Below are 25,197 nucleotides of genomic sequence, written 5' to 3' on the forward strand. Positions count from 1 at the left end.
GCCCACAGCAAGTTGAATCAAGACCAACAGGCTGACTGTTTTTATTTACTTGATAAATCGCACCCAAATTCGAAATAGGCATTCAGAGCACCAAAAAAGCTGTGCTCTGATGCTGTAATCACAAAGCTACTAAAATAAAAATATTTTTAATGCACAGGATTAAACGAAAATGTACAGAAACCCAGGCAGAGTAACAAAATTCTGTATCAGCAGTCGACAAAAATATCTGCACGGACTTCATGCACAAGTCTAGAAGCAATTTCAGACAGAAATTTCAAGAAAAATGTTTGGTCATAAACAAACTGAAAAAAAAAAAAAGGGAGAAGCAAAACGACACAGTGAGAGTTGGGAGAAAAGAGTGAGAACCAACTAAGCAGTTCTTACCAGCTCCGATGTGATGAGATTTTCCATGTCCTTTACATCTGGTTCACCTCTGGCTCTCGTCAAACTTTCCTGTCAGTAAAATGAAAGTAAGAAACATGTCACTCTTCAATATTGGGAGCAAAAACTTACGGAGTCTCTATCTGTCGGAAGAGCCTCGCTAGCATAGTATGAGGGATAACGCGGCACTCTTCATATGTTTGGCTGTCAGCGCTTAGCAAAAACACCATGCGAGAGCCTTCGACATTTCTGTAAGTACTCTCGAAAGGAGAGAAATGTTTTACTGTCAAAATAATAGTCTTGACATTGTGGGGATGCGCGACTCTCACGCATCCCCTGATATGCTGTTTTCCCGCACGGCTCGCGTGGCCTGGCGCCCGCGGCGCTTGGAGTGGTACAAGCGCGGTGCGAGAGATGGCGCGACCGTCGCACCGCGGCGGGGTTACTCTGGCGCCGAGGTCCAAGGCGCTGGCTCTTTCCCGGCGGGTCGGCGAACAGCGCCGGACGTACCGCGCGCGCCAATCCATGGTTCTGCGAGACCGTCTCGCGTGGCCGCCTTGGACACCGTTGGCGTGACTGTACACGCGAACGACCAGGCGTTGGGATCCAGCATGGGGCGAACATATTCGCTCGCAATGCGGTCGCGGTAAGTCGGACTTCTAGATTTGTCGCGCGCCCATCGGCATGTTTTGGGGACAGCAACTCGGCTAGCAGGCATTGATCTATGAAAGGTGCAATAAATGCCTTTGTGACTGTTTGCACTACTGTGTTGTCGTTCCTTTGTCCCAAGAGTACGGAGGAGAACCCGTATCTCCCACAACATATGAGAAAGCACAGAATGGTTTACAGACGCTATCTCTTTACCGAATACATACAGTGTACGCCCACTGCGCGTGGTCGCCCCGATGGAGTCGCCCAAACCGGCTTCTTGCTTGAAAGGTAGGTAATCGCTGAGAGCAAACTAGGTGGGTTGTCTGTATAACCAAATGGAGCATAAAGAATGAAGCCTCAAGCAGCGATCGCAGGGGTTCGCAGCGACCAACTGTGCGTCTATATGCATGTCCGGACCCAATTTTTCGCTGCGTGCTGCGAGCTTTAAGCCACAGCCTACGAGCATTTGACAGTACACAAGCAACCATTATTGCATGGACTATCAAAGTTGTTCGAAAATAATTTTGTTATAACTAGGGACTTCGACGCCTACGACTACTTGTGATGTGTCATCGCAACGCCTGTCTTTTTTTTTGCTTTCCTTTTATTCTAAATTCTTGGACATTTCTATATCTATTTCTCAAGTTGCATAGCACTGTATGTTTATCAGTCTTCTCAGTGAGCAATTTGCCACTGCTCCTTTTTCTTAATGCAGTAGATTCATTGTTTGGTGCTAACAAAAACATAAGCATATACCATGCCTTTTTATAGTGCTTCTTACCATTACCTTTCTATTCCAGTGAACTTGCCAGTATCTAGCATCAACAAGTTCATACACTGAAGTATCATGGCATTAGCCGGGCAGTGCATGCACGCAAGCATCTCGGTGTGCGCTTTCTGCTCATTGCGAAAATCCCTGCCCTGACACCGCAGCAAAAAATTTCCTTGCAGAAGTGCTTGCTCCACACTCGAGTTGTAGCCGATGGCTGGCTTGCCAGTTTTAAGTTTTGCGATCGAAGCTTCATGCAGATTCTTGTCCCGTGGTAGGCTGACACTGGGCTTCGTTCCGTATGTCCAGCGCTGCGGTACCGAGCGGTAGCCTACCATGTTCGCCGCCTTCAAATGCAGCCACTATATAGTGCTTTCAAGTGTTGTTAAGCAGACACCTGAAATGGGAAAACCTCCCCACTTAATCAGAACTGCAGCGCAGGCAAGGCCTTTAACTTTCATTTTCAGCTCGCTTCGGCGCTTTCAAAGCAGCTGACACGGCCACTGTGTCCACATGATCCATCATACCACGCCACATCGACGACGGCGGCAGTTCTTTTAGTGGTGGAGCTCGCCCCCAATATGGAATGCAAGTATAAACACGTTTTTTCTAGTGGCACGAAAAAATCAACATGTTCCACAGACAAAACTTCGGCTGATTAAACACCTCTTCTGGCCAGCAGCTGGAAATTGTAGCCAGTTAGCCCATAAAAGGGCCATACGAGATGGGCTGTTTTTGATGACTCTATATTAATTTTTTTCTATTCTAATTTTCTTGCATTCAGCGTGCTACATGAAATTGAGGCTACAGTGGTCACGAATTTAACTCACAATTACCTCACGCTTAACGCCAAATGCAAACATTTAGTTAACCCTTTGAAGGTTGATCTTTTTCGACATATGCGACCGCCCCGGGTGCATTTATTTAATTGCAGATTTCAATTCTTCTTAGGTACTTATTTCAAAAAAGATTCACCGCAATTTTTCTAGGGTGACCGTAAAGTGAGAAAAAAATATTTTGCGTTGGTATATATGTACTTTTCATTCATGAATAACAACAATAAAAAAGGAAATAAACTTATAAGAATTAAAAATTTTATGCATTTTTACACACATAGTTCAAGGCCTTGAAAATGCGCACACGAGAATATTTCCCAAGACTCAAATCTTCCTGCTCTTACACTAATATCTAATATGTACATCCGTAGCGTAATCGAACTGCGCAGGCGCGCGCACCCAGGAGAACTGTGTGGTTGTGTGCCCGTCAAAAAAGCAATACGTGTGACAAACTTCCACTAATCTTCATCTTATCGCCAACCAGAGGCAATTAGTATTCGCGAGTGTAAAAAAAATTAAAAAAAGAAAAAGCAGCGGAAACGCGTGCATGGCGGCATCCTTCCTATGCGCACCCCTGTGAGCACTGAACGAGCGAGAAAGAGGCGGTCACCCATTGAGCGATTAGTAACAAAATAGCCATCACTTTTGCATGCGCCAGAAGCCGAAACCGCCCATGAACAAAACCCGAACCGCCACACACGCGCGGTACTATATAGACACGCAGGAGCGAACTAGCACAAAAACAAACCATGCAACGAAAACCGAGAGGGAGGCGCGCAGAAAAAAATTCCCTGTATTCCCACATAGTGGCAGCACATGACAGAAAAGAAAAAGTTAGGAAATGGGCGCGCTTTTCAAATGTACAGACGGCGTCTTAAATATACGGCATCGGCCATTTTCGGACTTGTTCGCAGCGCCTTATATTTACGTCACAGACCCTCAAAGGGTTAAAGGGACTGACAACTGGCCGGAATGTGTAGCGAGATGTTGATGGAAATGAAATGAACATGATTTATAGTGATAGAATGCAGCCCACTGTGCACAAGTTAAGTTGGAATTATAATTTTAAATTGGCAAAGACTGCAAGTCGGCTGTCATCAAGTAAAGCATATTTGATCCTTAAAAGTGCAGTTCGTATATTAGACTCTTGCGTTTTAACTAGGCTCATTAAAAAGTAAAGAAAGTCCACACTAACGAACGTAACACGCATCCCACAATGCATGGTGGCTGTTGCGGTTAATATGCAGATAATAGGCTGTTGCAATTAAGTACCCAGCACCAAGTTTCCGAGTAAGTACCCAGAGTTGTGTGGTCTCCTGGTGAGATACAAAATGCCATTGTCTAGTTGTGCGGTATATGGGTGTGCACAACAATATTAGCCCAGGCGTGGCTATGGCTACACACTGAACCCAGTATCACGTGTAAATGCCTCATTTTCAAGAACTCAACTTGACTTGCACTTTTGACTGGTTAATGACGAAAGCAGTTGGACAAGAAACCACGTAAACACTTAGAGATTATTGCAGGAAAAATTCAATACTTCGGAAAACATGAATCACAGGAACATTGGCTTGATAAACAAAATAATACTTTCTCGCAGATACGGCCACACTTGTCTGCCTCCAAACAATGCAGCCAGCCATAAATCTCTGTCGGGCTCACCTATCACTGCTTTCAGTATGCTTCCAGAGAACGACTACATCCTCACTAACCGAAAAATCCTGATGAAACAAAATGTACCAAGGTGTTTTCCACGTTGCCACTTCATGATCGGACACGGACCAGTAAGCTTTGCATTACACTAAAGAAATGGGTATCATGAAAACTGGTTTTCAGTCCCTTTAACATTTGCCACAATTCAGCTTCAAAATTAATCTAATACAGTGAAAAGAAAGAAGGAACACAAACCTTGAGCTTAAAAACAATCCTGTGGCCTGGAAAAAGGCTCTCAGCTCGCTCCAGCCAGTACTGAAATGTCAGGAAAGCACATCAACATGCTCCACAGCAAGCTAAGTGCAGGCAACACATCGCTCCAGCACACATGTGGAAGTGGGAGCACCACAGAGGAATTGAAGGGTAAGTAATGCTTGACATGGACTTCACTTAAGTGCAATACACAGTAATGCTACAGGCCTAACCCATTTCAGAGCAGCAAAAAAGACTTTCGGAGCATGTTTACGAAAGAGGTTGCAACTATATATTACATGGCACTTCTACATTGGGCAATGCATGTGAAAGCAGTAAGTGCTCTCTTGTTTATAAATTCAAACACTAAACATGAACCCTAAACCCCCTCCTTTTTTTTATCACAGTCCTTACTGTGGTCTTTGATGAAGTGGTGGTGTCCGAAGAAGTGCTTAAAAAGCAAGCATGGTGCGTGTAGTACCTGTGGGTTACTTAACCGTGATGAAGGTCAGGTGCACGTAGTACAAGCTTCGCTTACCCCCTTTTCCCGATACGGGAACGGTTGGTCATTTTTCTATTTTCACAAGAACTATCGTTCTTGTATATAAGAAAAGGAAGACTTTTCAGTAGGGTGCTTACTGGGGTAGAATTGTATGCAGAATGCAACTGTGGAGTCAAATTTTGAGATTCCACAATTGTTTATACGCAAAGCGAAATTTTGTCCATCAGATGGAAGTTAATTTGCTGGTGAAGCCAATTATGCAATATTTTTCTCAATGCAATTTCTGAAAATTGAACAAAACAGCTGCACAGTGGCATAGTTTGGGCCTTCCTAAAATATATAATAAACAACAATTCCAAAATTTTGCCGTTTTAGAATGACAGTTTTTGCAATTAACCATGGACACTTCAATATTTGAAAATTAGTAACTGTTTCAAAAATTCTTCTTGGATATTAATATTTGGCATCTGGCCTTATAATTCTATCTTGAACCTATCCTCCAATTTTTATCAAAATCAAGTTAGTGATACAAAAATTCACTTTTGCAGACCATGTCCCCACTTACCTACCGTATTTGCACAATTCTACCGTGCCACCGACTGTAATGCGCCCAAATATCCAAAAAAATAACTTGGTGCCAATGCTACCATGCACATCAGGTAACGAAATCTGAGTCAATGCGTACCATGTTAAAATAACTTTATGCAACATAGAAAGGCACGCAGACACGCACATAGCTCAGTCTTAGCGGCTAGGAGCTATCAAAGTCAGACGACACCTCCTGTTTGCTGTCTACCGACCACAGAAAATTATCTCCAGTTCCATTTACTGCATTAGAATGTCACACTTCTCGTATGCTCACACAACCATCTTCTGCGAAAGGGCATTCCACGTACCATGGAATCACCTTGCAATGTCTCAGACGATCACTTTCTTCACATAACCCGTTCGATGTCAGTATGGCTAGCTACCTTGCATTGAAGGTTTTCTTTAGTAAGGATTGGTTTTATGTTTTATTTTGAGTAGAATTAGTTACGATTGAAACGTGCATATGAATTTGACCACACTTTTTATCCAAAAAAGGTGCATGTTAGAATCATGCAAATATGCTATTAGGTGGAATATGCATTTTCCTCCATAGTGAAGTTAACAGCTACTAATATAAATGGAGTAAGTAATCATTAAGGGCGCCTATCTAGGATGCAGATGAAAAATGTTACATGAAATTATCAGCTATAAAGCATAACAGTTCTTAATAAGCACTCCTTACATGAGGTGTTCCACCTGAAAATACCTAAAGGAAAAATACCAATGCACTGCAAGCATTTAAATTTAGTCAACCGTGGTAAATCATCCACGTCCAGTGGCATCATGCCTTTCTCTGCACAAAACGATCAAATTTCCAATTTGAGGGGAAGCTAATATTAAAAATGACGGGTACCCTTTCAGAATACCCTCAGAAGTTGTCTATCCGAACATAATGTCACGTAAGTGCAGAAAATCAGCCCCATATTTTCTTTCTTGAATTTTGAGGCATAAGTAGAGCACGAGTAACAGAAAGAAATTGGAGACCACAGAGACCACACCATAGTAGTAGGATACCTATTCCATGCACCAACCATGACACACGTTGCTATATGTGCAAATGCCTATACATTGAATTGTTAGCACAATAAACCCACTGCTTCACCATGGCTATTTAACACAAAGAAAGGAAACAAATTTAGGAGAGCCCATGATGTCAAGCTCGATGCGAGGGCTGGGGCGAGATCGCACAAACATCTCACTTTCAGAACATTCGTTTGCGCGCTCATGATACACAAAAACCACGCTATCGCCAGAGGTCATCAACGCGGCAAGCCAGAAGTAACAATTGAACATAGCCTACTCAGTGATGTAGAAGGCAAAGCGAACGTTCAGAAAGCGAAATTCCTGCACAATCTCACTCACGGTGAACAATCTCCTTCAACTATACACTTATGGTCACACCTATCTTAGAGGCCCATGCCTGTGTCATTGAAACTGATTATTATTGAGAAGCACCATTTACCATTCAGTGAGAAATTCTTTTGACTCTTCATAAGCTATAGATGATGTCCAAAACATGACGCCCATAACATGTTTCCAGCACATACAGTCAGCAAGAGCCTAGGCTTCGAGACTGGCTTCTGTTACTTGGCGGGAGCCTTTGCTAGGGTGGGGATTCGAACACCACTTATTTCCATCATATAAAAAGATCCGAGTAATGTTTTATTGGTTTTGTAAGTGCTTAATTAATGACATATCCCCAAATACACAATCCATTTCAGGATTGTGTTTACATGCGCTGGTTGGTGCATGGCTTACTAAGAAAAATAGCATGAAGACAATTAGTTTACATGAGACAAGCTCCAACAACTAACGCATTAGTTTCACACTGACAAACAGCATAGAACCGCACAAGGGAACATTCATTCAATACGTATGTTTTCTTTATTTCTTTACGTACCTTAGTTGACTCTAGGTCAGCAGGTAATTCTGTGTAGATTTCACAAACTGCAACAAACAATACATGTGTACGCTTCTGAGAACCCAAACTAAAAAATTAAATTACAAAGAAGAATCTTAAAGGAAAAATTCCTCACTTTTCAGGACAACATCCTTCTGGTTTTCCTGAAGAGCCAAAGAGCTGTAAAACAACATGAAATCATAAAGGTTTCCTAGGCAGTTGTGCACAGGTGAAGTAAATAATACAAAATATGCACCCACTCACCTAAGCAGAAAATCCATATTGGAAATGTTTCCCCAGGGGCAGTAATAATTATACCACAATGGCTATGTAAATTTGCATAGATTTAAGTTACCATGCAGGAAGACTAGAATGAATTTGAGCTCGTGTATTTCACTTTCCAACTGCTGAAAGTTTTTGTTCCAGACATGCAGTCTCTTTGAAACACAGTGTCTAACCAGAGAGCACATAAAACTAATACTGCAACTTACATATTCTTCCCAAGTCTTGGTGTAAAGCGCTAGTAGCAACATAATCGTTAAGCTACCATACTTTTCTCATTCCCTTCGGTAATAACACTGACACGACAAAACAAAGAACAGATTAAAATGCGCAATATAATTTGACAAATCATCACAACATGTCATCACCAGCTTTTGCTACTGCCGGCCATGGCACCAGTAACCTGGTAATCCGTAAACTGTAAGAAGATTGCATGTATGTCTCAGGTGCAGTTAGTGCAAAACACCCAATGTAAACAACACTGAAACGCCTTCCAAATGGCACGACAAGCCAATGACATGACACATCACCAAAATCAATCATCAAACATGACATAGTACTCTTTATGAGTAGAACCTACATAGATGAGTACATCAATAGGTGTAGCACTTTCTGATTCATCGCATGCACGAACTTCAAAATTAAGTTAAAATGTGTTCCAAGCCGCATTAGCAATTGATACTTTACAGATGACAACTATGAGCTTGCAGCAATGTAATTTACCAGTTCTCTCAAGTCAGAATTTGTGTCAGTAACCCTTTAATGGATTTATTTTATTCAAGTGCAAATTACTGCAGCTCTTACAACAGTTCATGGTGCTTTGCCCCACAGCCATGAACGTTCTGGTGCCAAAGCACACACCTGCACTGTAACCCTCCATTAGAGCATGGGGCATGTCTGTAGCTGCCTTCGTGCAGGGCACGTTCTCTACACCAGCTGGCAAGGGGTGGTGCTGGCACGCTGCATGGTGATTGATTGACGAGACATAATTTCCCAAAGAGTGGGACGAATTACAGGGGTGTTCCAGTTACTTTTGTGCTTCAATGCACAAACGAGCATATTGTTAAATAAGTAAACGGAACAACAGTGCATTTTTACGGCAAGTTTGATGGCACATATCTCCACATTCGCGTTACTCTGGAAATTAATTCAAAGCTGATACACATTGCAAACCAGCTGCAATTAGCAAATTGCAATATGTGCCATAACGTAATTAGCAAATTACAGTTTATTTAATTAGGCAAATTTGTGTTTCGATTTATCATGCAAGTAATATCGGGCTCTGAATAATCCAGCTCAAGGGCTAGAATTAGTTATCTCCAACAGGCAATCTTTAACTCGGGGAGTTATAAAAGAACAACCTTGTATGTACCCCCGATATCGAAAGCAAAAGTATCTTACTGTTTGTAGGACTGCAAGGCTTGCCTAAAACTTCCCATAGCTTCATGGATTTCCCCCATCAGCTTGTATGCAGACGCCTGTTTGTCATTCACAGTCAGGTAGTCAGCCAGGTGCCTGCAATGTAGTTATTAAGATGCAGCAAGGATTAAGCAATGCACTTGCAGCGTGCACACTACTGCACAGTGCATGTGAGCAAACAGGTTATGGCTACAGATGACAGCTCCAACAAAGCAGAATTCAGAGCACCTGCCTGCAGTAGCCAGAATTCAGTTTTTCTTTGTTATGTCATTATGTAGTATTTGTCAGAAGCTTTGAATCACAGGACAAGCCCTAGTAGAGAGCATGATTTTAATTCAACAAAAACACTTCAATTAAGCAAAATTTGCTTTATATTTAAAACATTTTACAGACCACCAAACAGAACTTATCAGTACAACCACAACCTGATTAAACTTCTAAATCGCATTATAAACGACATTTTAAACAATCGCCTCACAAATCGAGCACACTCTCAAGTGAGTCATGCTACTATGCTATGCTAATTAATTTTGTTTCCATGATATGGTCTGGAACAAAACAAAAAGCCTAGCAGCAGCAGAAACCACATACCTTCTGGCAGACTCATAGTCGTTAACCGAAAAGTAAAGCTTGGCAAAGTTGAAACCTCTAATCTTTTTCTGAAACAAGAAACAGGAGCAAATTGTGAAAATGTGAATAAGGATAATAATACCTGTGTACATATGTATACACCACGCAATGCCAGCACAGGAGTAATAAAGCAGAGTAGTGGAATAAACAAGAAAAAAATCTATAACATTTTTTTCATTTCTGGGCTGGCCTACAACGCTTAGGCATGTCGGAGAAACTAGACAATAGAGAAAAAAGGAAGGAGATTACACCACACATATTAAATGGGGAATTAAGGCTGAACTATCAACACAAATGTTCGCAGTGACTCAAAAACCTAATGTTTGCTAATACAAGTGGCTACTGTTTGATGTATGTTGATGTAGTTGATGTATACACAAACGCTGTTTGTCAAAGACCAGTCAGCCTGGCTAGGACACCTGAATAATAGACATGTATCTATTAAATCAAGTTTCCCCAGTTCAATGTGCCAAATCACACAGTCAAATTTGTGGGTACTTCAGTGCTTAAAAGCCTTTTCCTAATTAAGAAACCTTACTGAAATTACTTGATTTTACAGTATCTCAAAACATGTGCTGTCCCATCCTCCTCCACACCCAACTACCCAAGAACATACATTAATATATTGCAGCTGCACACAGCCAATGAGATCTGCTGTTAGAGCTGACTAAACCAATCAAATACCCTTACCTCAAACTTGTGATTTCGAATCCCGGTTAGCTATGAGCCTGTGAATGAGTCATGTCATTGGATTGGGCCCCATTTTTATGCATCTGAATGATACCGCAATTCTATGAATCGCATTCCACGTGGCCCTGTTAATCCACAAGTCTCCGATTCTGTAAACCTGAGCAAGCCTTAGTGAGTGCAAGCCTGTGATTCGAAGTGAGCCTGCCCGAGATATTTTACTGATGTGCGAGTGGTTTTAGCAAGTTAAGACTACATTCACAATGGCCAAGCGTGAGAGATCAAAGGAGTAGAAGTGGGCAAGGTTTTCACACAGCGCAGTGCCACACAGTCCATCATATTTGATGCCGCTATCTTCACCACATTTCCATGGAATCCGATTTTGGCAAATTGGAGTCCAAGTGGACTTATTAATTTTGCCAACCTATAGGCTCATGTGTCCTTAAATATTGTCATTCTCAACATTGCAGCTGCTACTTTGCTATAACCAATTTGCCTCCACAATTTTCTCAATGGCACAATTAATACTAAAATCAAGTGACCACTATATACCCCCACTCCCCACTTTTTCCTCTATAAACCTTCCTGCAAGAATGCTACCATAATACCCTCTGGGCTGTTGCAAGCAGACACGAGCACCTTCTTAAAATTACTAGAGACAGCAGCAGCACTAGTGTTTTAAGAACTAGCACAATAGTTCAGAGAGGGGTGTTCTCACACAGTGGTGGGAAAGTCCAATACGTGCAACCTGCATACTTCCATATCTATACTTTCGAAATTATACTTTGCAAATATTTTCACACTAATTACTTCACGTGGAAGAAATGACAGTTCACGAAAAAGACTTATGTGGGTAGACCTAATCACTTCATTTTACATGTCCAGTGTTGACAAAAACCACAGTCACAATTCCTTTACATGCACTTTGTACTCAACAAGTATACTTTGAGAGCAGTTTCCTGCACCATGTCATGGGATAAAGTCCATAGATCCTTGCTTAATGCCAGGAATAAATATATGAAACTGCTTCTTGCAAGGTGCTAAGTCCATGGATGATACTACCATTCGGTTGAAGACATTACAACAGGAATGTTCTTTACATTTTCCAAGCTGAACGGCCTCAATACCTTGATTTGTCCCCACAAAAGTCTAATCAGAATTGCTCCACACAGCAATGAATGTCTTTTTCTTTTAGTTGGGCTCAACAACCATATCATCTCATCCAAAAAACACTTTTCTCATAGCTTCAGCAAAAATCAGCACTCTTTCCACCTTAATTTGATGCAACATGGAGATGCAGCATCAGTACTGCATCAGTGGCCATTACTAACAGATTACACATCGGCCTGCATGAGATGATTACCAGGTGAACATGTTTACAGTGACAAACATCCACTACAGCAGTGTTTCTCGAACTACCGGTCATGGCCCTCAAATGGATCACGAGTCTTTTCCTGGGGGTCATGGAAGGTCCAATTACAAGTACATTCTGCTTGCCGGAACAGAGATGAACTTTCAGTCTCGGTTCCCATACACTCTTTCAATGCAATTTTCTTTAAGAGGAATAAGCATAACGCACACACACACATATATCATCCTTGAAGTTATGCTTATTAAGCAGAGGGTAATATTAGTTTTGGCCACAAGATGGGTGGAGAAACGGCAAGACAAACAGCGACCTTAAACCTTAGGTCGGCACAAAGAAAACTTCACCGAACAGGGCCTCCCAACTGCAACCAGTTTTGCCTCACCGAAACCGTAGAATTAAGGTTCAGCAGATATGGTTATATCAAAAAAGCAAGTACATTCTTTCTTTAAAAAAATACAAAATAGAAAAGAAAGTGAAGCAAGAGCTAAAGGCATATCGCCTGACAAGGGCTCTTGCTCCAGTCAGCATTTCAAGCAGAGAAAGCACACATACAAGAAATGAAATGTGATGCAGTTCCATTGTATATATAAACACAAGTTATACAATTTACTACAAACTAGCAATGTAAATAAAGAGAGTAGTTATTTTAGCAGAAACTTACAGATATAAAGCAATATTCACACATATATGGTATAAATGCACTCTAATACGTAAGAATACTGAGAACATTATTTTCGCTCAAGATAACTCGGACAATTACTTGTAAATTTTTTTTTTTTCACATATAGTGCATTCACGCATACACTTAAAGTATTCAAAACGCAAAAAAATGAAATAGAGGTAAAATTTCCATGAAAACGCAGCAGAAAACTTCAATTTTGCACAGTACCATATTCTAATGCTAACATTCTAATATTTCTTTATTGGTGTGTTCATTAAAGTTAATTATTGTCCTGCCCTATTCCATTTAACAAAATGGGAATTTGACAATTTATATGCTGTCTACCATAAATAGTTCTAATCTGCGGTGTCCTTACGATGTTTCTTCTCAGGCGTATTGATGCAATTCTGTATAACTGATTTTTCATCTCATTAAAGGGACACTAAAGTCAAATACTAAGTCGGCATGGACTGCTTAAATACCATTCCAGAAACCTTGCAAGGCTTGTTTTGTGCCAAGAAAAGACTTAGTTTACGAGAACATTGCATCTGAAGGGTCCGAATACCTCTTTTCAAAATTCAAACCGCCTGCCACAAAACCGGGGGAGTGGTGGCATTGCATATGCTATCACCGCCCTTTGCTGCCATCGGTGAGTAAAACGGCATCCAACAAACAGCGGTACCGAGCCAAGACTGAGCAGTGGATTCACCACTGCAGCTGCTTTTTGGTCAAGTGGCACAGACTGTTCGGGCATCTTGCGACATCACATGGAAGTTGAATTCTCTGCTACTTGCAGTTTGTGCCAGTTTCGCGAGCAAGCAAAAACATCGCAGCACTATGCGATAACGAAACTGCTGAAACGCGAAAGCGTGGATGGCCCAGGGTCAAGCAAAAACGAAACCTTTTGACTGCCCGCGTCATTGTCAAGGGTAATTTCAATGAGTTCAGTTTTCCAAAAATGAAATAGAACTGGACAAGTAGCATTTTATTTCATCTTATAATACAATGCAAGAATGTTTTTTGCAATGAGTGATTGAGTACTAGTGCTAGAATTTAACTGAGGAGTGCTTTCGTCATTGGGCAAGTACTTGAATGTCCCGGGGAAATCTCTAACCATGTCCTGCATATGCCTCAATTTCTCGATTATTAAGGCTCTGTTCGCAATAATATTCACATAATAGAGATTCTCTAGCACTAATCTATCACTTTAGCTTAACTTAGTATTTGTCTTTAGTGTCCCTATAAAATAAATAATTAAATCAATATTTGGTAAAAAACCTTAAATATTTTTGGTAGCTCTCTTTGCTGCAGTTAGTGTCTTCTAAATAAATTATTACGTATATGTATCAGGTGTCATTGAAGAAAGAAAATTTCAATTAGATTCTGGGGTTTTATATGCCAAAACCACGATTTGATTATGAGGCACGCCGTAGTGGGGGACTCCGGATCAATTTGGACCAGATGCGGTTATTTGATGTGTACCCAATGCACAGTACATGGGATTTTTCACATTTCGCCCGCATTGAAATGCGGCCACGTCCAGGATTTGATCCCACGACCTTGTGCTTAGAAATGCAACGTCAAAGTTGCAAAGATACGACAGATAAATTTTCAGAAAGCTTATGAAGGTAGGTGGGGGTTGTGGTAGGTTTGTTACTCTAATATGGCTCACATACTGGAAAACCTTGAGAAACAGTGCACTAAAGCAATTGTGGGCTAGAAAAAAAAAACTTTGTCCAGAAGTGTGTCAGCTCTGTGCATTTCATTCTAAGCGCATAAGACGGATCTAATCGGGGAGATAACTTCTGCTACTCTTAATGTAACAGTATGATGGAGTGACACATAGTTATGACGGGGTCACAGATAAATTTCAAAGCGTCTCCCATATTTGGTATGGAAAATACATTCACCTATACTGAATGCATTAGATGCGGCAATGAGAGCAAAGTTGATGACAAAGCAGGACAAACATTTCCTTAATGAGAGAGTTTACAAGCATGAGTTGCTCCAGTAGCTTAATGGCTATTCCATTCTGCCACTTAGTGCAAAGCGGGAGGTTTAATTCCAGGCCTTACTTTGATGGAGCAGAAGGCAAAAAAGCTTACGTATCAAGACAAGCGTTTGCTTTAAAAAATTTTCTGCAGCTTTCCACTGCAGCACCAGATGATCATTATGTTGTGTTGGAACATCAAACCTCATTATAGGGTGGTGACATGTGACCTGTGTAGTTTTATTGCCATTAGCCATATACGTTTATGCTTCTTTAACATCAAGTAACAAAATTTTTATATTTAAAATGCCCCTGTTGCTCGATTCTGCACAGCCGTTTAATTTTATGTCACTTTTTTTGTTTTGATAGACCTTATAAGGTTTTCAAAGCAGAAATGAGCAAAAATAAGTAAAGACCACGTATAGGTGATGTAAAGCGTAAAGAAGAAAAAGATAAGAGATGATGAGCTGGGCAAACGGCGTCATCCAGTGTCTTTCCACACTACGAGTTTGCAAAATGATTTTATCACTGTGCACCTCGTGTAAACCTACCGATTCTGATATCTTGTGTTTAGTGGCGAAAGAGCCAGATATTGCCAAAGAGTACCAGGCAAATGGTGCGATGGGCAGGTGTATTGCAATAAGTAGATGTTACTTGGCTGTAAAAGGGCCTAAACGCGAGTTCCTGTAAACTGCGTAAAATAAATACATAAAATGATGAACATAACAGTGAGGTGTGCTGACTGTAAAATATATGTAACAGAGTGACCATACAATAAAATTTACGAGTATGAAACTGGCGCTACTGCCTCATGATGGCCCTTAAAGACCAACTGAAACAAAATTTCCGACGGTATAGAAAGCCCAGTTTCAGATAATTTAGACATGCAATAGCCTCTGTGTAAAATCTTGCGCTTGAAATATGGGTTAATCCGTCACAAAGAGCTAGCAAAAATTGATGCTTTTCATGCCGAAACTGAAAAAACAAAACAAAACAAAAGACGCTGGCATTATCGCCCGGTGGAAGTGACGTACAGTGAAGAACGTGGAGAACCAACACCTGTGCTGTCCGCTTTCCTTGCTTGTATTCTGTTCCAGTGTATCAGCAAACAGGTCCTACATGTCTGCTAGCCACAGAGTTAGTACCCTTTGTTAGCTGCTTCATGCACTGCGACAAAGCTGTAGCACGCCCGCGATGCTCTTTTAATGTGAAGTATTCTCCGAGTCCAGCCGGTTTTCTCTGTCTGGTTGTCTACGTTCAACAGCAGGGCCTCAATGCCTTCCTCCGCTCAAAGAAGGCGCATTGGAGTGACCAAGCTAAAGGTGCGGTATAGTCCAGCCTAACGTGGACGCGATCCACGCGTGGCCCAGTTACGCTACATCAGCGAAAATTGGCTGCTTTGCAGTCTAGTGTGGCTAGCGCGGGAATAGAAAATGTTCTATCGCAAGCCAGAGCAGCTTGAACAGGATGTGCCACACACTAGCTTGGCTGACCAGCAGCATGCTGTTCAAAAAAAAAAAAAAAAGTTCATTGAAGCGAGCGGGTTGCGTTTGCACCTTCAACAAACAAAGGAGCGCTCACTCACAGCGTGCTTGCCCCCTAGCGCTGCGGCAACAATTGATCACCGTGCTGCTGTGGGTCACGTTTAAAGTGCAGGGTAAAATTTTAGCAATATTAGTGTCGCCAGCATGACGTATCCGACTTCACCGACCGCTGCCTAGCACGCTGGCAGCGCCGAACTCGTCGACCAATCAGACTAGTGCCATCTGTAGAAAAGGATAAGTAGCTGAGGCTTGGCGTGCTTGGCATGGCCGGGCTAGAGGGCCTCGGCACTAAGTGTGTGGAAACTCATGGCCAGACAGGCCGGACTGCGGTCATGATAAAGCTTCATCCATTTCGCTCTGGCAGCATTGCAGCTATGCATAGCTTGCCGCCGCACCTACACCATGGCCACCTCGTCACATTCTCCTTCGTGACAAATGCAGTGTGCGGTTTCTGCTGGTTTCTAGCGCTGTGTCAAAAAGGATTTTGTTCGTTTATTTCGACGCGTCCAATGTAGAGACGCACGAAATATTTTGAAAATGATGCTGCACCAGAAATGGTCGCTCGAGAGTATCGTCCTTGAATACAATTTACCTTTGAATGCTGCCTTTGGTTATCGTGCGCCATCGCGGCATATAGTACTTATAGTGACCTTGAAAATGTGCCAAGCAAATCTCGATGACTAAGCGACTGCTGTTGAAATATAGCTTGTGCAGCTTCGTCAACTGCAGTTTACATGCTTTGTGCGTGTTGACTGGTCCGCGTCGCACTTGCCTGCTGTGCCGCGGTGCACACTTTCGCTCTGAAAGCTGGGACAGGAAAGACGTGTTCGTTGTGTACTGCACAGCAATTGCTCGTGCACGAGTATGTATTCAAGCACCCGACGGCCATGCAACGCATCGGCATTCTTGCAACAGCTCAAATCATGAGCGCAACAGGGAGATAGCTAAATGTCGTTTAATGACACAAAAGCGGCTAAGGCTATGCTGCACCAAACACAATGCGTTTTAAAATCCAGTTTAGGAAGGAAAAGGCTGTGTTAATAATCTATGTTTTATATAAAAAATAATTGTGTGTGAGGTGTGTGTGCCCAATGCGTAGTACGCATAAAACTACTTCGATGTAGCTTGTTGTCGGCACAACGGTCCCATTCGTGTTGCCATTTTGCCGTTAAGGCTTTTCTAATTGCACGGATGCTATCTTTATATGGAAGTGTTGTGTTTGTTATCCCTTTGTACGCTGCCATCGATGCACATCTATCAGATACTTCGTTACCTGGTCAATTATGAAAGAGTGTAGAAGCGGCCATATCATTTATGGCTGAATAAGGATGTTCTATGTTCGCTTGTGCTCTCAGAAAACATGTAAAACTTAAAACTGCTTTATGCCCGCTGCAGATGAAGTGACCACCGATTCGACTCTACATCCCATGTTGTGCATGACAAAAGCTTTAGAAGGTTCATTCTTTTCAGACATTTTATCTTAAGATATTTAATATGGGGAATAAAAGTGAGCTTAGAGTCTAAAGTGATTCCTCGGAATTTATGTTCACTGCTCACAGAGAGTTGGTCTCCCTGGATTGTAATACTTGGCAGTGGTATTACCCTTCTCTTGTTTAAGAAAAGTATGCAGGTACTTATTTAGGTGTTTATCTTGAAGCCGTTCTCATCTTCCCACTTAAGCAATTTGTTTATTCCAAGCTGCACTTGTCGTTCGCAAATAGCAATATTGCATGATTTGAAACTTGTTTGCACATCATCAACATACACGGAATAAAACACTGCATGTGGAATGACTGTATGCAGGCAGTTCATTTTTACAATGAAGGGTGTGCAACTAAGCATGCCTCCTTGCAGAACACCAGTTTCTTGGGTGAATGGTCAAGATAAAGCATTGCCTACTTGTATGCGAAAAGTGCAGTTAGATAGCTTTCTATTGTGTTTAACATGTTCCCATGGATGCCCATTGCGGAAAGATCACTGAGAATCCCGAAACGTCATGTCGTGTCGTACACTTTCTCTAGGTCAAGAAATACTGAAAGTAAAAACTGCACATGAATAAACGCATCTTTGATATTTGCCTAAAAAAAGTGGTCTATTGCCAACTTTCCCTCTCTGAAACCACATTGAAGGGGGTCTAGTTTGTTGTTACTTTCTAGGGAACAGATTAAGCCATTTGTTAAAACACTTTGCACAGACACCTTGTTAGCGCTATTGGCTGTAGCTGCTGGCTAAGGCCGGGTCTTTGCCTTATTTCGATACCGGGATGACCATAGCTTCTTTCCACGACGATAGAATATACCCACTGCCCACATGGCATTGATTAGAGATAGGAGTGTTTTCAGTGTTTCAGGGTGTAGGTACCTAATCATCATGTACATAAGATTGCCACCTGGCGCCAAGTTATTGCAACAAGCGAGAGGTGCCTTAAGTTCAACTAAAGTAAATGAGTAATTGTAAGCCTCACTCAATGAACTTTTGCGGTTTAGGGGCTGCCACTCTTCAAATTCATTGTGTCTCAGTAATGTTTCTGTATAGTGCAATGCACTTGACACATATTCAAAGTGTTCACCTGAACAATCCACCTGATCTTGTAGGCTATCACCTTGGCTACTTAGTAAGGGTAGGGGATATGACTCCCAACCTATTAACTTATTTACCCTATTCCAGACTTGTTTCATCAGTGTGCCTATCCCAACTTTTCCTCTTTGCACGTCGAAGTGTTCTCCTCCCTCGTGATTTAACCTGCTTTAAATTAATAAGGTTTTCGGCACTTGGCGAAGCAATCTCCAAGCTTTGTTTTGGTTTTTTTCGCACTTTCCGACACTCGTTGTTCAACCATAGGATGCGACGCTTATTAGCCAGTCTGTTTGATTAATATATTTTTTGCAGGGTCAATAATAAAACATGTAAGATATGCCATGGCGTCGTCTACATTGAAAGCAGCCATGTCATCTACAGACAAATACGTGAAGTCTTGGAACAGTTACCAGTCTGCCGAGCCCACGTTCCATTGTGGATGGCAAACCGCCATCCTGTTTCATTAAGTTTAACATAACTAACGCTAACGCCCAACATAACGCTCCCAAAGGGGGTTCTTGAGAACAGACCACTCCAAATGCGAAATTAGTGTACTGAATACTAAACTTAAGTTTATGGAGGAATGTATGTTATGTGTTATGCTGTAATACGTTGGCTCTTTTTAAATATAGGCGCCTGAAGACTCTCGCACATTGCAACGAGAGTCGCCCCATAGTGAGTTATAAGCATTTACACCACCAACGACGATATATGGCGCAGGAAGTTCATCGGTGAAGCTTTGAAACTGTCTTACAAAGTTGATAACAAGCGGGATGTAAATCGAACCGATCGTGACTAGCTTAATGAAGAGTACTGCTTGGACAGTAACTGCCTCAAGAGAAGTGCAGAGATTTAGTTGCTGACAGGCAACAGCTTTATCGACTATTATAGTGACACCGCCCGACAAGGCGGAAGCGTTGTCGCTATCTTTTGAGAAAAATGGCATTTTGTCTAAAAAGCTTGTGTGTGACGATTTCAGATGCGTCTTCTGGACACACAGCACCCTCGAAACATATTTGCAAAGGAGCTCTTTAACATCATCAAGGTTACAGAAAAGACCTCTGATGTTCCACTACAATATTTGTGTGTCCATTTCGAAACAGGTTTGTGTTGTGTGTTAAGGGAATGAAATTTAGGTTACAGAGCCTTTGTCACGCCCTGTGATGCAGCATTTTTCTTTTTTGAAGTGATTGCGAGAGTCTCGCCACTCCTTTGGCGCAGGTTGCACCGTCTGGCTGGGAGATGTGTCCATCACCTCCTGTAGGGCACCGGACACCCGCTCTTGTGAGCAGTTTGTTTGATGAAAGGGCCTCTTCTCAAGGGAGGAGACCCTTCAGGCCACCAGTACAGAGGTCAATGAACCTTTGTAATGGGATGGCGGGGCAGCGCTAGCCCCTGCCACCGAAGGGGTGGATGGCATCACCAGCGGCTCACGATGCGTGGGCCGGACAGCCGCTGGGGGCAGTTATGACACCGTCCCCCAACGAGTCCCTTCAACAAAGCAAACCTTCGGCAGGTTAGACACCCACCTTCGTGCCTCCTTGAATGATGTATTTTCAACTGTAATTATTAGGATCACTTTCTCCTTCTTCCATGATGGGCAGGACTGCGAGTACGTGGTGTGCTCCCCATCACAATTCACACACTGTGGAGCGTTCTCGCAAGATTCGGACAGAAGTTCATGGGCACATTTGGCACAGGTTAGTCGGCCTCGGCAGTTCGAGAACCATGGCTAAACTTCTGGCATTTGAAGCAGTGGAGGGGATTCGGTATATAAGGCCTGACTCTGATCTTTAAATAGCCTGTTTCGATAACCTCCGTAAGCACACGAGCTGAATGTTAGAATTAGATGCTTGGTTTGAATCTCTTTACCATCACGCCTCATCTTAATTCTTTTCACATTTATTAGATTCTGGTCACTCCATCCCTTTAAAAGTTCAAGCTCCATCAGATCATCATTAAAAATGACGCCACGAATGGTACTCATAGTACAGTGAGGGGCAACACTCACTGGAATGTCCCTGAAAAACAAGAACAGGCAGCTTTTCATGTTGCTTTTATCGCGGAGTTCCAGAAGGAGATCTCCGCTTGTCAACTTCGAAACTTTATAACCTGGGCCAAAGGCTTCCATCAGAGATTTCGCAACCAGGAAAGGCAAGATGACTCTCGCTGACATTTGTGTTTTCTCAGAATGTATTATGTGAAATCTTGGGAAATTATCAACTTGATGGCCAAAAGACGGACTTCTTCGGTGCGCCCTCGTTTCTGAGGGCGATCAGACAGTTGAGGGAAAGAACTCTCCATAGGTATAGATGAAATTTTCAGCCGCAGTGCCACCCACCCACCACAGAGCCCAACCAGGGGACGCTGCAAAACCTGGAGAAGACAGGTCCCACATACGCCAGCTGTACACACACCACTGCTGTAACCAAATACGGTTGACCCAAGGTAGAATAACCACAGGGTTAACCTTTGCCACGAGAGAGATAATGACAGGAAATGCCAAAAAATGTGTGTGTGTGTGTGAGAGAGAGAGAGAGATGCTGTCTATGTGAAGCGGCAACGTGCCAAAGAGGCACGTTGCCTCCGCCGGGGGCCTTGGTCTGAACACCCGGCATTGACTCAACCCCCAGGACGCCCTTTAGGGTTCAACCCCCATGTGCTCTGGTACGTACCGATACTCACACAGCATTTGCATGCGTAGTCAGAACTTCCTTCAGAGTGCTTTTCAAGTAATGGCAAAACTTCACTAAATCGAAAACCAGGCAGTGCATGATGTTTTTAACTTCAGCTATGCTGCAGACATCTCGTCATAATTACTGCTTGCTTATGGCTTACATCTTTGCAAGCAGTTTGTTTGCTTCCAAGAGTGGCTCATACCCACTATGGGGGATTGGCCAAGAATCAGGTGAGTTAAGAAAATAATTAGTTGAGTCTAAAAAGAATCACTAATGAGCTGTTTCATTTTCCTTCACTGATGGTGCATACCTACTGCGAGGGATTGGCCAAGTCTGTTTGTATTACGAAAGAATATAGAAGTAAGACCAACAAATTTTCGGAAAGAAATTAATGAAAAACATCATGCAAGGAACTCAACATACCATGCCATGAAACAACTAAAGATTCCTCCACTGTTGAGCAAGCATCCCCTTGTCAATGCTTAGAGGAGGCTCCCAAAGAGTGTGCAGAATAGAAATCTTTTTTGTAATTTTATAGTAAAAATGTTTGCTAAACTGATTCTAAAATTGTTTTCCTAAAGAGGCGACAGAATATGAAGTAATCAATTGTCTCGCTTTTGCCACACATTAGGCAAAGTTATCCAGGGGGAAAGGCAGGTGGCCCCCATAAACATAATCAGGTAAAAATTACTTCAGTTTTTCTGGTTTCAAAGGAATCTTCTTGCCAAGAGAATAGGCGGTGTCAGTACTCTACGAAATTAGCAATAGCTGGGTCCAAAAGTCTTGAATAACTGCACATCTTCAGAATTTAGCCATAGTTATGCAAGTAGGTGCAGAAAGTATTGATAGCAAAGCGACATTGAGGGCGGCTCCTGCCAGACTGTCAGTCATTTTGTTCACAAGTAGGCCCTTATGGCCAGGCACCCAAAACCAATCCAAGTTTATGTAAGCAGGCACTAGAATGACATGTGCATCAACCGCGAGTAGCACTATCTGCTGAGTGATGAACATAATGAAGAATACATTATTACAACTGTTGATATCGATCAACTTAGTTTGCGTAGGGCCAATAACACCACCAGAAATTCAGCCAGAAATATGAGTAAGTAGTCAAGAATCGTACTTCAGAACGAGCAGTCTAGAACAGGTGAGCAAATGCCGATACTATATTTTTCTTCATACTGTGAGACATCTGTCACAGTGACAGCGTTTATTGCTAGACTCATTAAACGATCTGGTAATACTATTTCACAGATGTTTTGCGTTGTTCAAGTAGATGTCCTCATAGATTATCTGTAGGTGCTCTTGTGCATCGCGAGCAGGTGGTGCCTCTCACATGTGTACATTTAAGGAATTAAAGTTAGTACAAAGACCACCTGTGGTGTATGAAACCAAGGCCAGTGTAGTGAAAAACAAAAATGCAGGCTGGGAAATGAATACAGTGTCCAATCTTGTTATAGGTGCTTGTACCAAATGTTTGTAATATCGGTAAACAAAATCTGCACAAAATTGAGGGCAACCTTACTTCTTGATGTAGTGAATTATTGGCAACTAGTTTTGGTAATTCACTGCACTAACTGTGCCTTCCGATCCAGCAGAGGAAGGGGGCGTGCATAAGCAGGTGCATCAGAAAATATTACACATTATAATTATAAAATCGGACACGCATACATTTCGCACATCACTAGAAGAGGGTCTCTCCGCATCACCGACCGACTGCTTCATAGCTTATGCAGCATGTCAACTGCTCTTACTCCTTTTTTAGCTATATGGGCAATACGGCCAAGCCTGCCAAGGCAACCATCGTAGACTACAACCGAACATGTCTCTGACTACGCTTGAGGTACAGTCTCGAGACGGTAGCAAAGCGATATGTTAAGAGGATTACTACGAGGAAAAACTAATATCGAGCAGTTCAGTACTGACAGATTCAACTACGCTTTCACACTGGTTGATAAAGCGCGTGCTGGCTGGCTTAGAAATCATACCTGAAGGAAGTAATTTTATCACAAATGCAACACTTAAGAATATTGCGATTACTGTTACGTTCGATGACAAAATAAAATCATTGTTATGGTCGCACAAGCCAAATCTGACATCTAGAATGAATGGGGAAAGTGGATAAACAAGTCATTAAATCGTGCGCAGGCGCAGAGCGAAACTGTCGTGCCAAACTTGCACTCTAAGTGTATCAAAGCAAGTAGGTGCATTTTTTTATCAGACAACCACACATTTATTCGCCGGTGATTACAGCCCGTACACCGACCAATGCCCACACGGCGCACGCTTGAACGCCAGTTGCTCAACCAAACCAAAGCTATGCACGAAAGCTTGCATTAGTGACGCAAGCTTGCGCACGTTGGTACTTTAAGAGCAGCAAAGCGTCATTGCACCCCTGGTGAGTCATTTAATTTTCAGGCAACGGCACGAAAAACAAAAGCTCCCAGAAAGTTCCAAAAAATAATCTGCTAAGCCTAACGTCGGCAAACCGCCAAAACACTGAATATGAGCACAAGGTGAACGAGTTAACACCACAGAACAATATTTTCAACAAACTACTACAATGCACCGCTGAAATAAAATGAGCCCAAATCTCCAGTTTGTGAAAACGTGCAACCAATGTCACTGTGACGGCGCCAAGACCTTACCTCCTTTTCATCTTTAATTTTCGCCAAAATGCCGGCGATGTGCCTGTCAACGTCCTTTTTCGTGCGAAACATTGTTCTGTCGCTCTGCAACTCCTTTGTGCCAGAAGTTTCGCATAGGAAGCACCATAAAGCACAGCACGGAACACAATGTCCGTGCACGAGCACCGGACAACACACTCTGCAGCGAAACGACCGCCCGCGCAGACCGGCGAAAACGAGCACGCGGTGCGCAAACTTCTGCGCTTTGCTCCTTTGCTGCTAGAGAGAAAAAAAAACATCCAGGTTCATAAAAAAAAAAAAAAGGAAAAGTAGTGCGTTATTCTGCTGTAGCTGAGATAAACAATCAACACGTATTAAATTTAGCAACACATCAATTACAAAGTATTATATATTATTACTACTATAAGAGCTTATTGTTAGAACGCAGATTATTATAAGTGTTTTTTGTTTTTTTTAGTACATGACATTGCGTTCTCTGCCCTCATGCCGAGATGAGGACAGAGGTAGCATATACTACGCAGCTTGTGACTGCTTATGGTGACTTCTAGTTTGCCGCAGCAGAGCCAGGCCCCGCACACTCTCAAGTTCAACAAATGGCCACAGAGGGCGAAAAAATCGACCGCGCGCTGCTGCTAACAAAGCCAGCATAGTAATATCACTTCGGGATGCTTACGTTAGTTTGAACATTTTCCGCTGGAGGCGCCGTAATAAGCGCAATTTTTTTTTGCAAACTTTCTCCTACAATTACCGAAGTACGTTTATTACATAAAGAAGAGGGCGAAATTATCATTGCTAATTTGATATTGTATTCTTTGTAAGTAAGTTTATTATTTCTTTGTCATTATAAACGCAAATAGCGTTCAGCATCATCGATATTTCACGTGACCTCCGGCCTGGATTTAAAATTTTTACCGGTATTTTCGAGTGTATGGCGGCACGGATTCATTCGTTCGTGCGCTCAGGCTGGTTGCTTCTTTCTCGCTAAAACTAGTTTATTGCGCTTCGATGTCACGCGTTATTTAACCTGGGGTGAAGTGACGTGTTTGCAAGCGGACATGTAAGCCCGAAAGTTGGGTATCGGTCGTGAGCCATTCGGAACACGTCTGCATCGAAACGGGAGCTGGATTCTGGTGCGGCTGACAACGGCAATAACGGTGAGTCGTTTAACACCGCTGCTTGA

At 42.3% G+C, this 25,197-nt stretch overlaps 1 protein-coding gene across 1 annotated transcript in view; it reads right to left on the minus strand.

The window, feature by feature from the left end:
* The window catches only part of LOC126542348 (E3 SUMO-protein ligase RanBP2-like), a 171,153-nt gene extending 146,616 nt beyond the window's left edge, over positions 1-24,537 (minus strand). Inside the window, exons 1-7 of the mRNA XM_050189386.3 lie at positions 24,018-24,537; positions 9,825-9,892; positions 9,216-9,329; positions 7,669-7,712; positions 7,533-7,579; positions 4,546-4,605; positions 385-453 (exon numbers count right to left, since the gene is read on the minus strand). Of these exons, the coding sequence (XP_050045343.1) occupies positions 385-453; positions 4,546-4,605; positions 7,533-7,579; positions 7,669-7,712; positions 9,216-9,329; positions 9,825-9,892; positions 24,018-24,089 (474 nt within the window). The 5' untranslated portion in view covers positions 24,090-24,537. The remainder of the gene's footprint in view (positions 1-384; positions 454-4,545; positions 4,606-7,532; positions 7,580-7,668; positions 7,713-9,215; positions 9,330-9,824; positions 9,893-24,017) is intronic.
* Positions 24,538-25,197: the final 660 nt, after the last annotated feature.

This window comes from Dermacentor andersoni, chromosome 2 (genome assembly GCF_023375885.2).
Source record: "Dermacentor andersoni chromosome 2, qqDerAnde1_hic_scaffold, whole genome shotgun sequence".
NCBI classification, from domain to species: Eukaryota; Metazoa; Arthropoda; class Arachnida; order Ixodida; family Ixodidae; genus Dermacentor; species Dermacentor andersoni.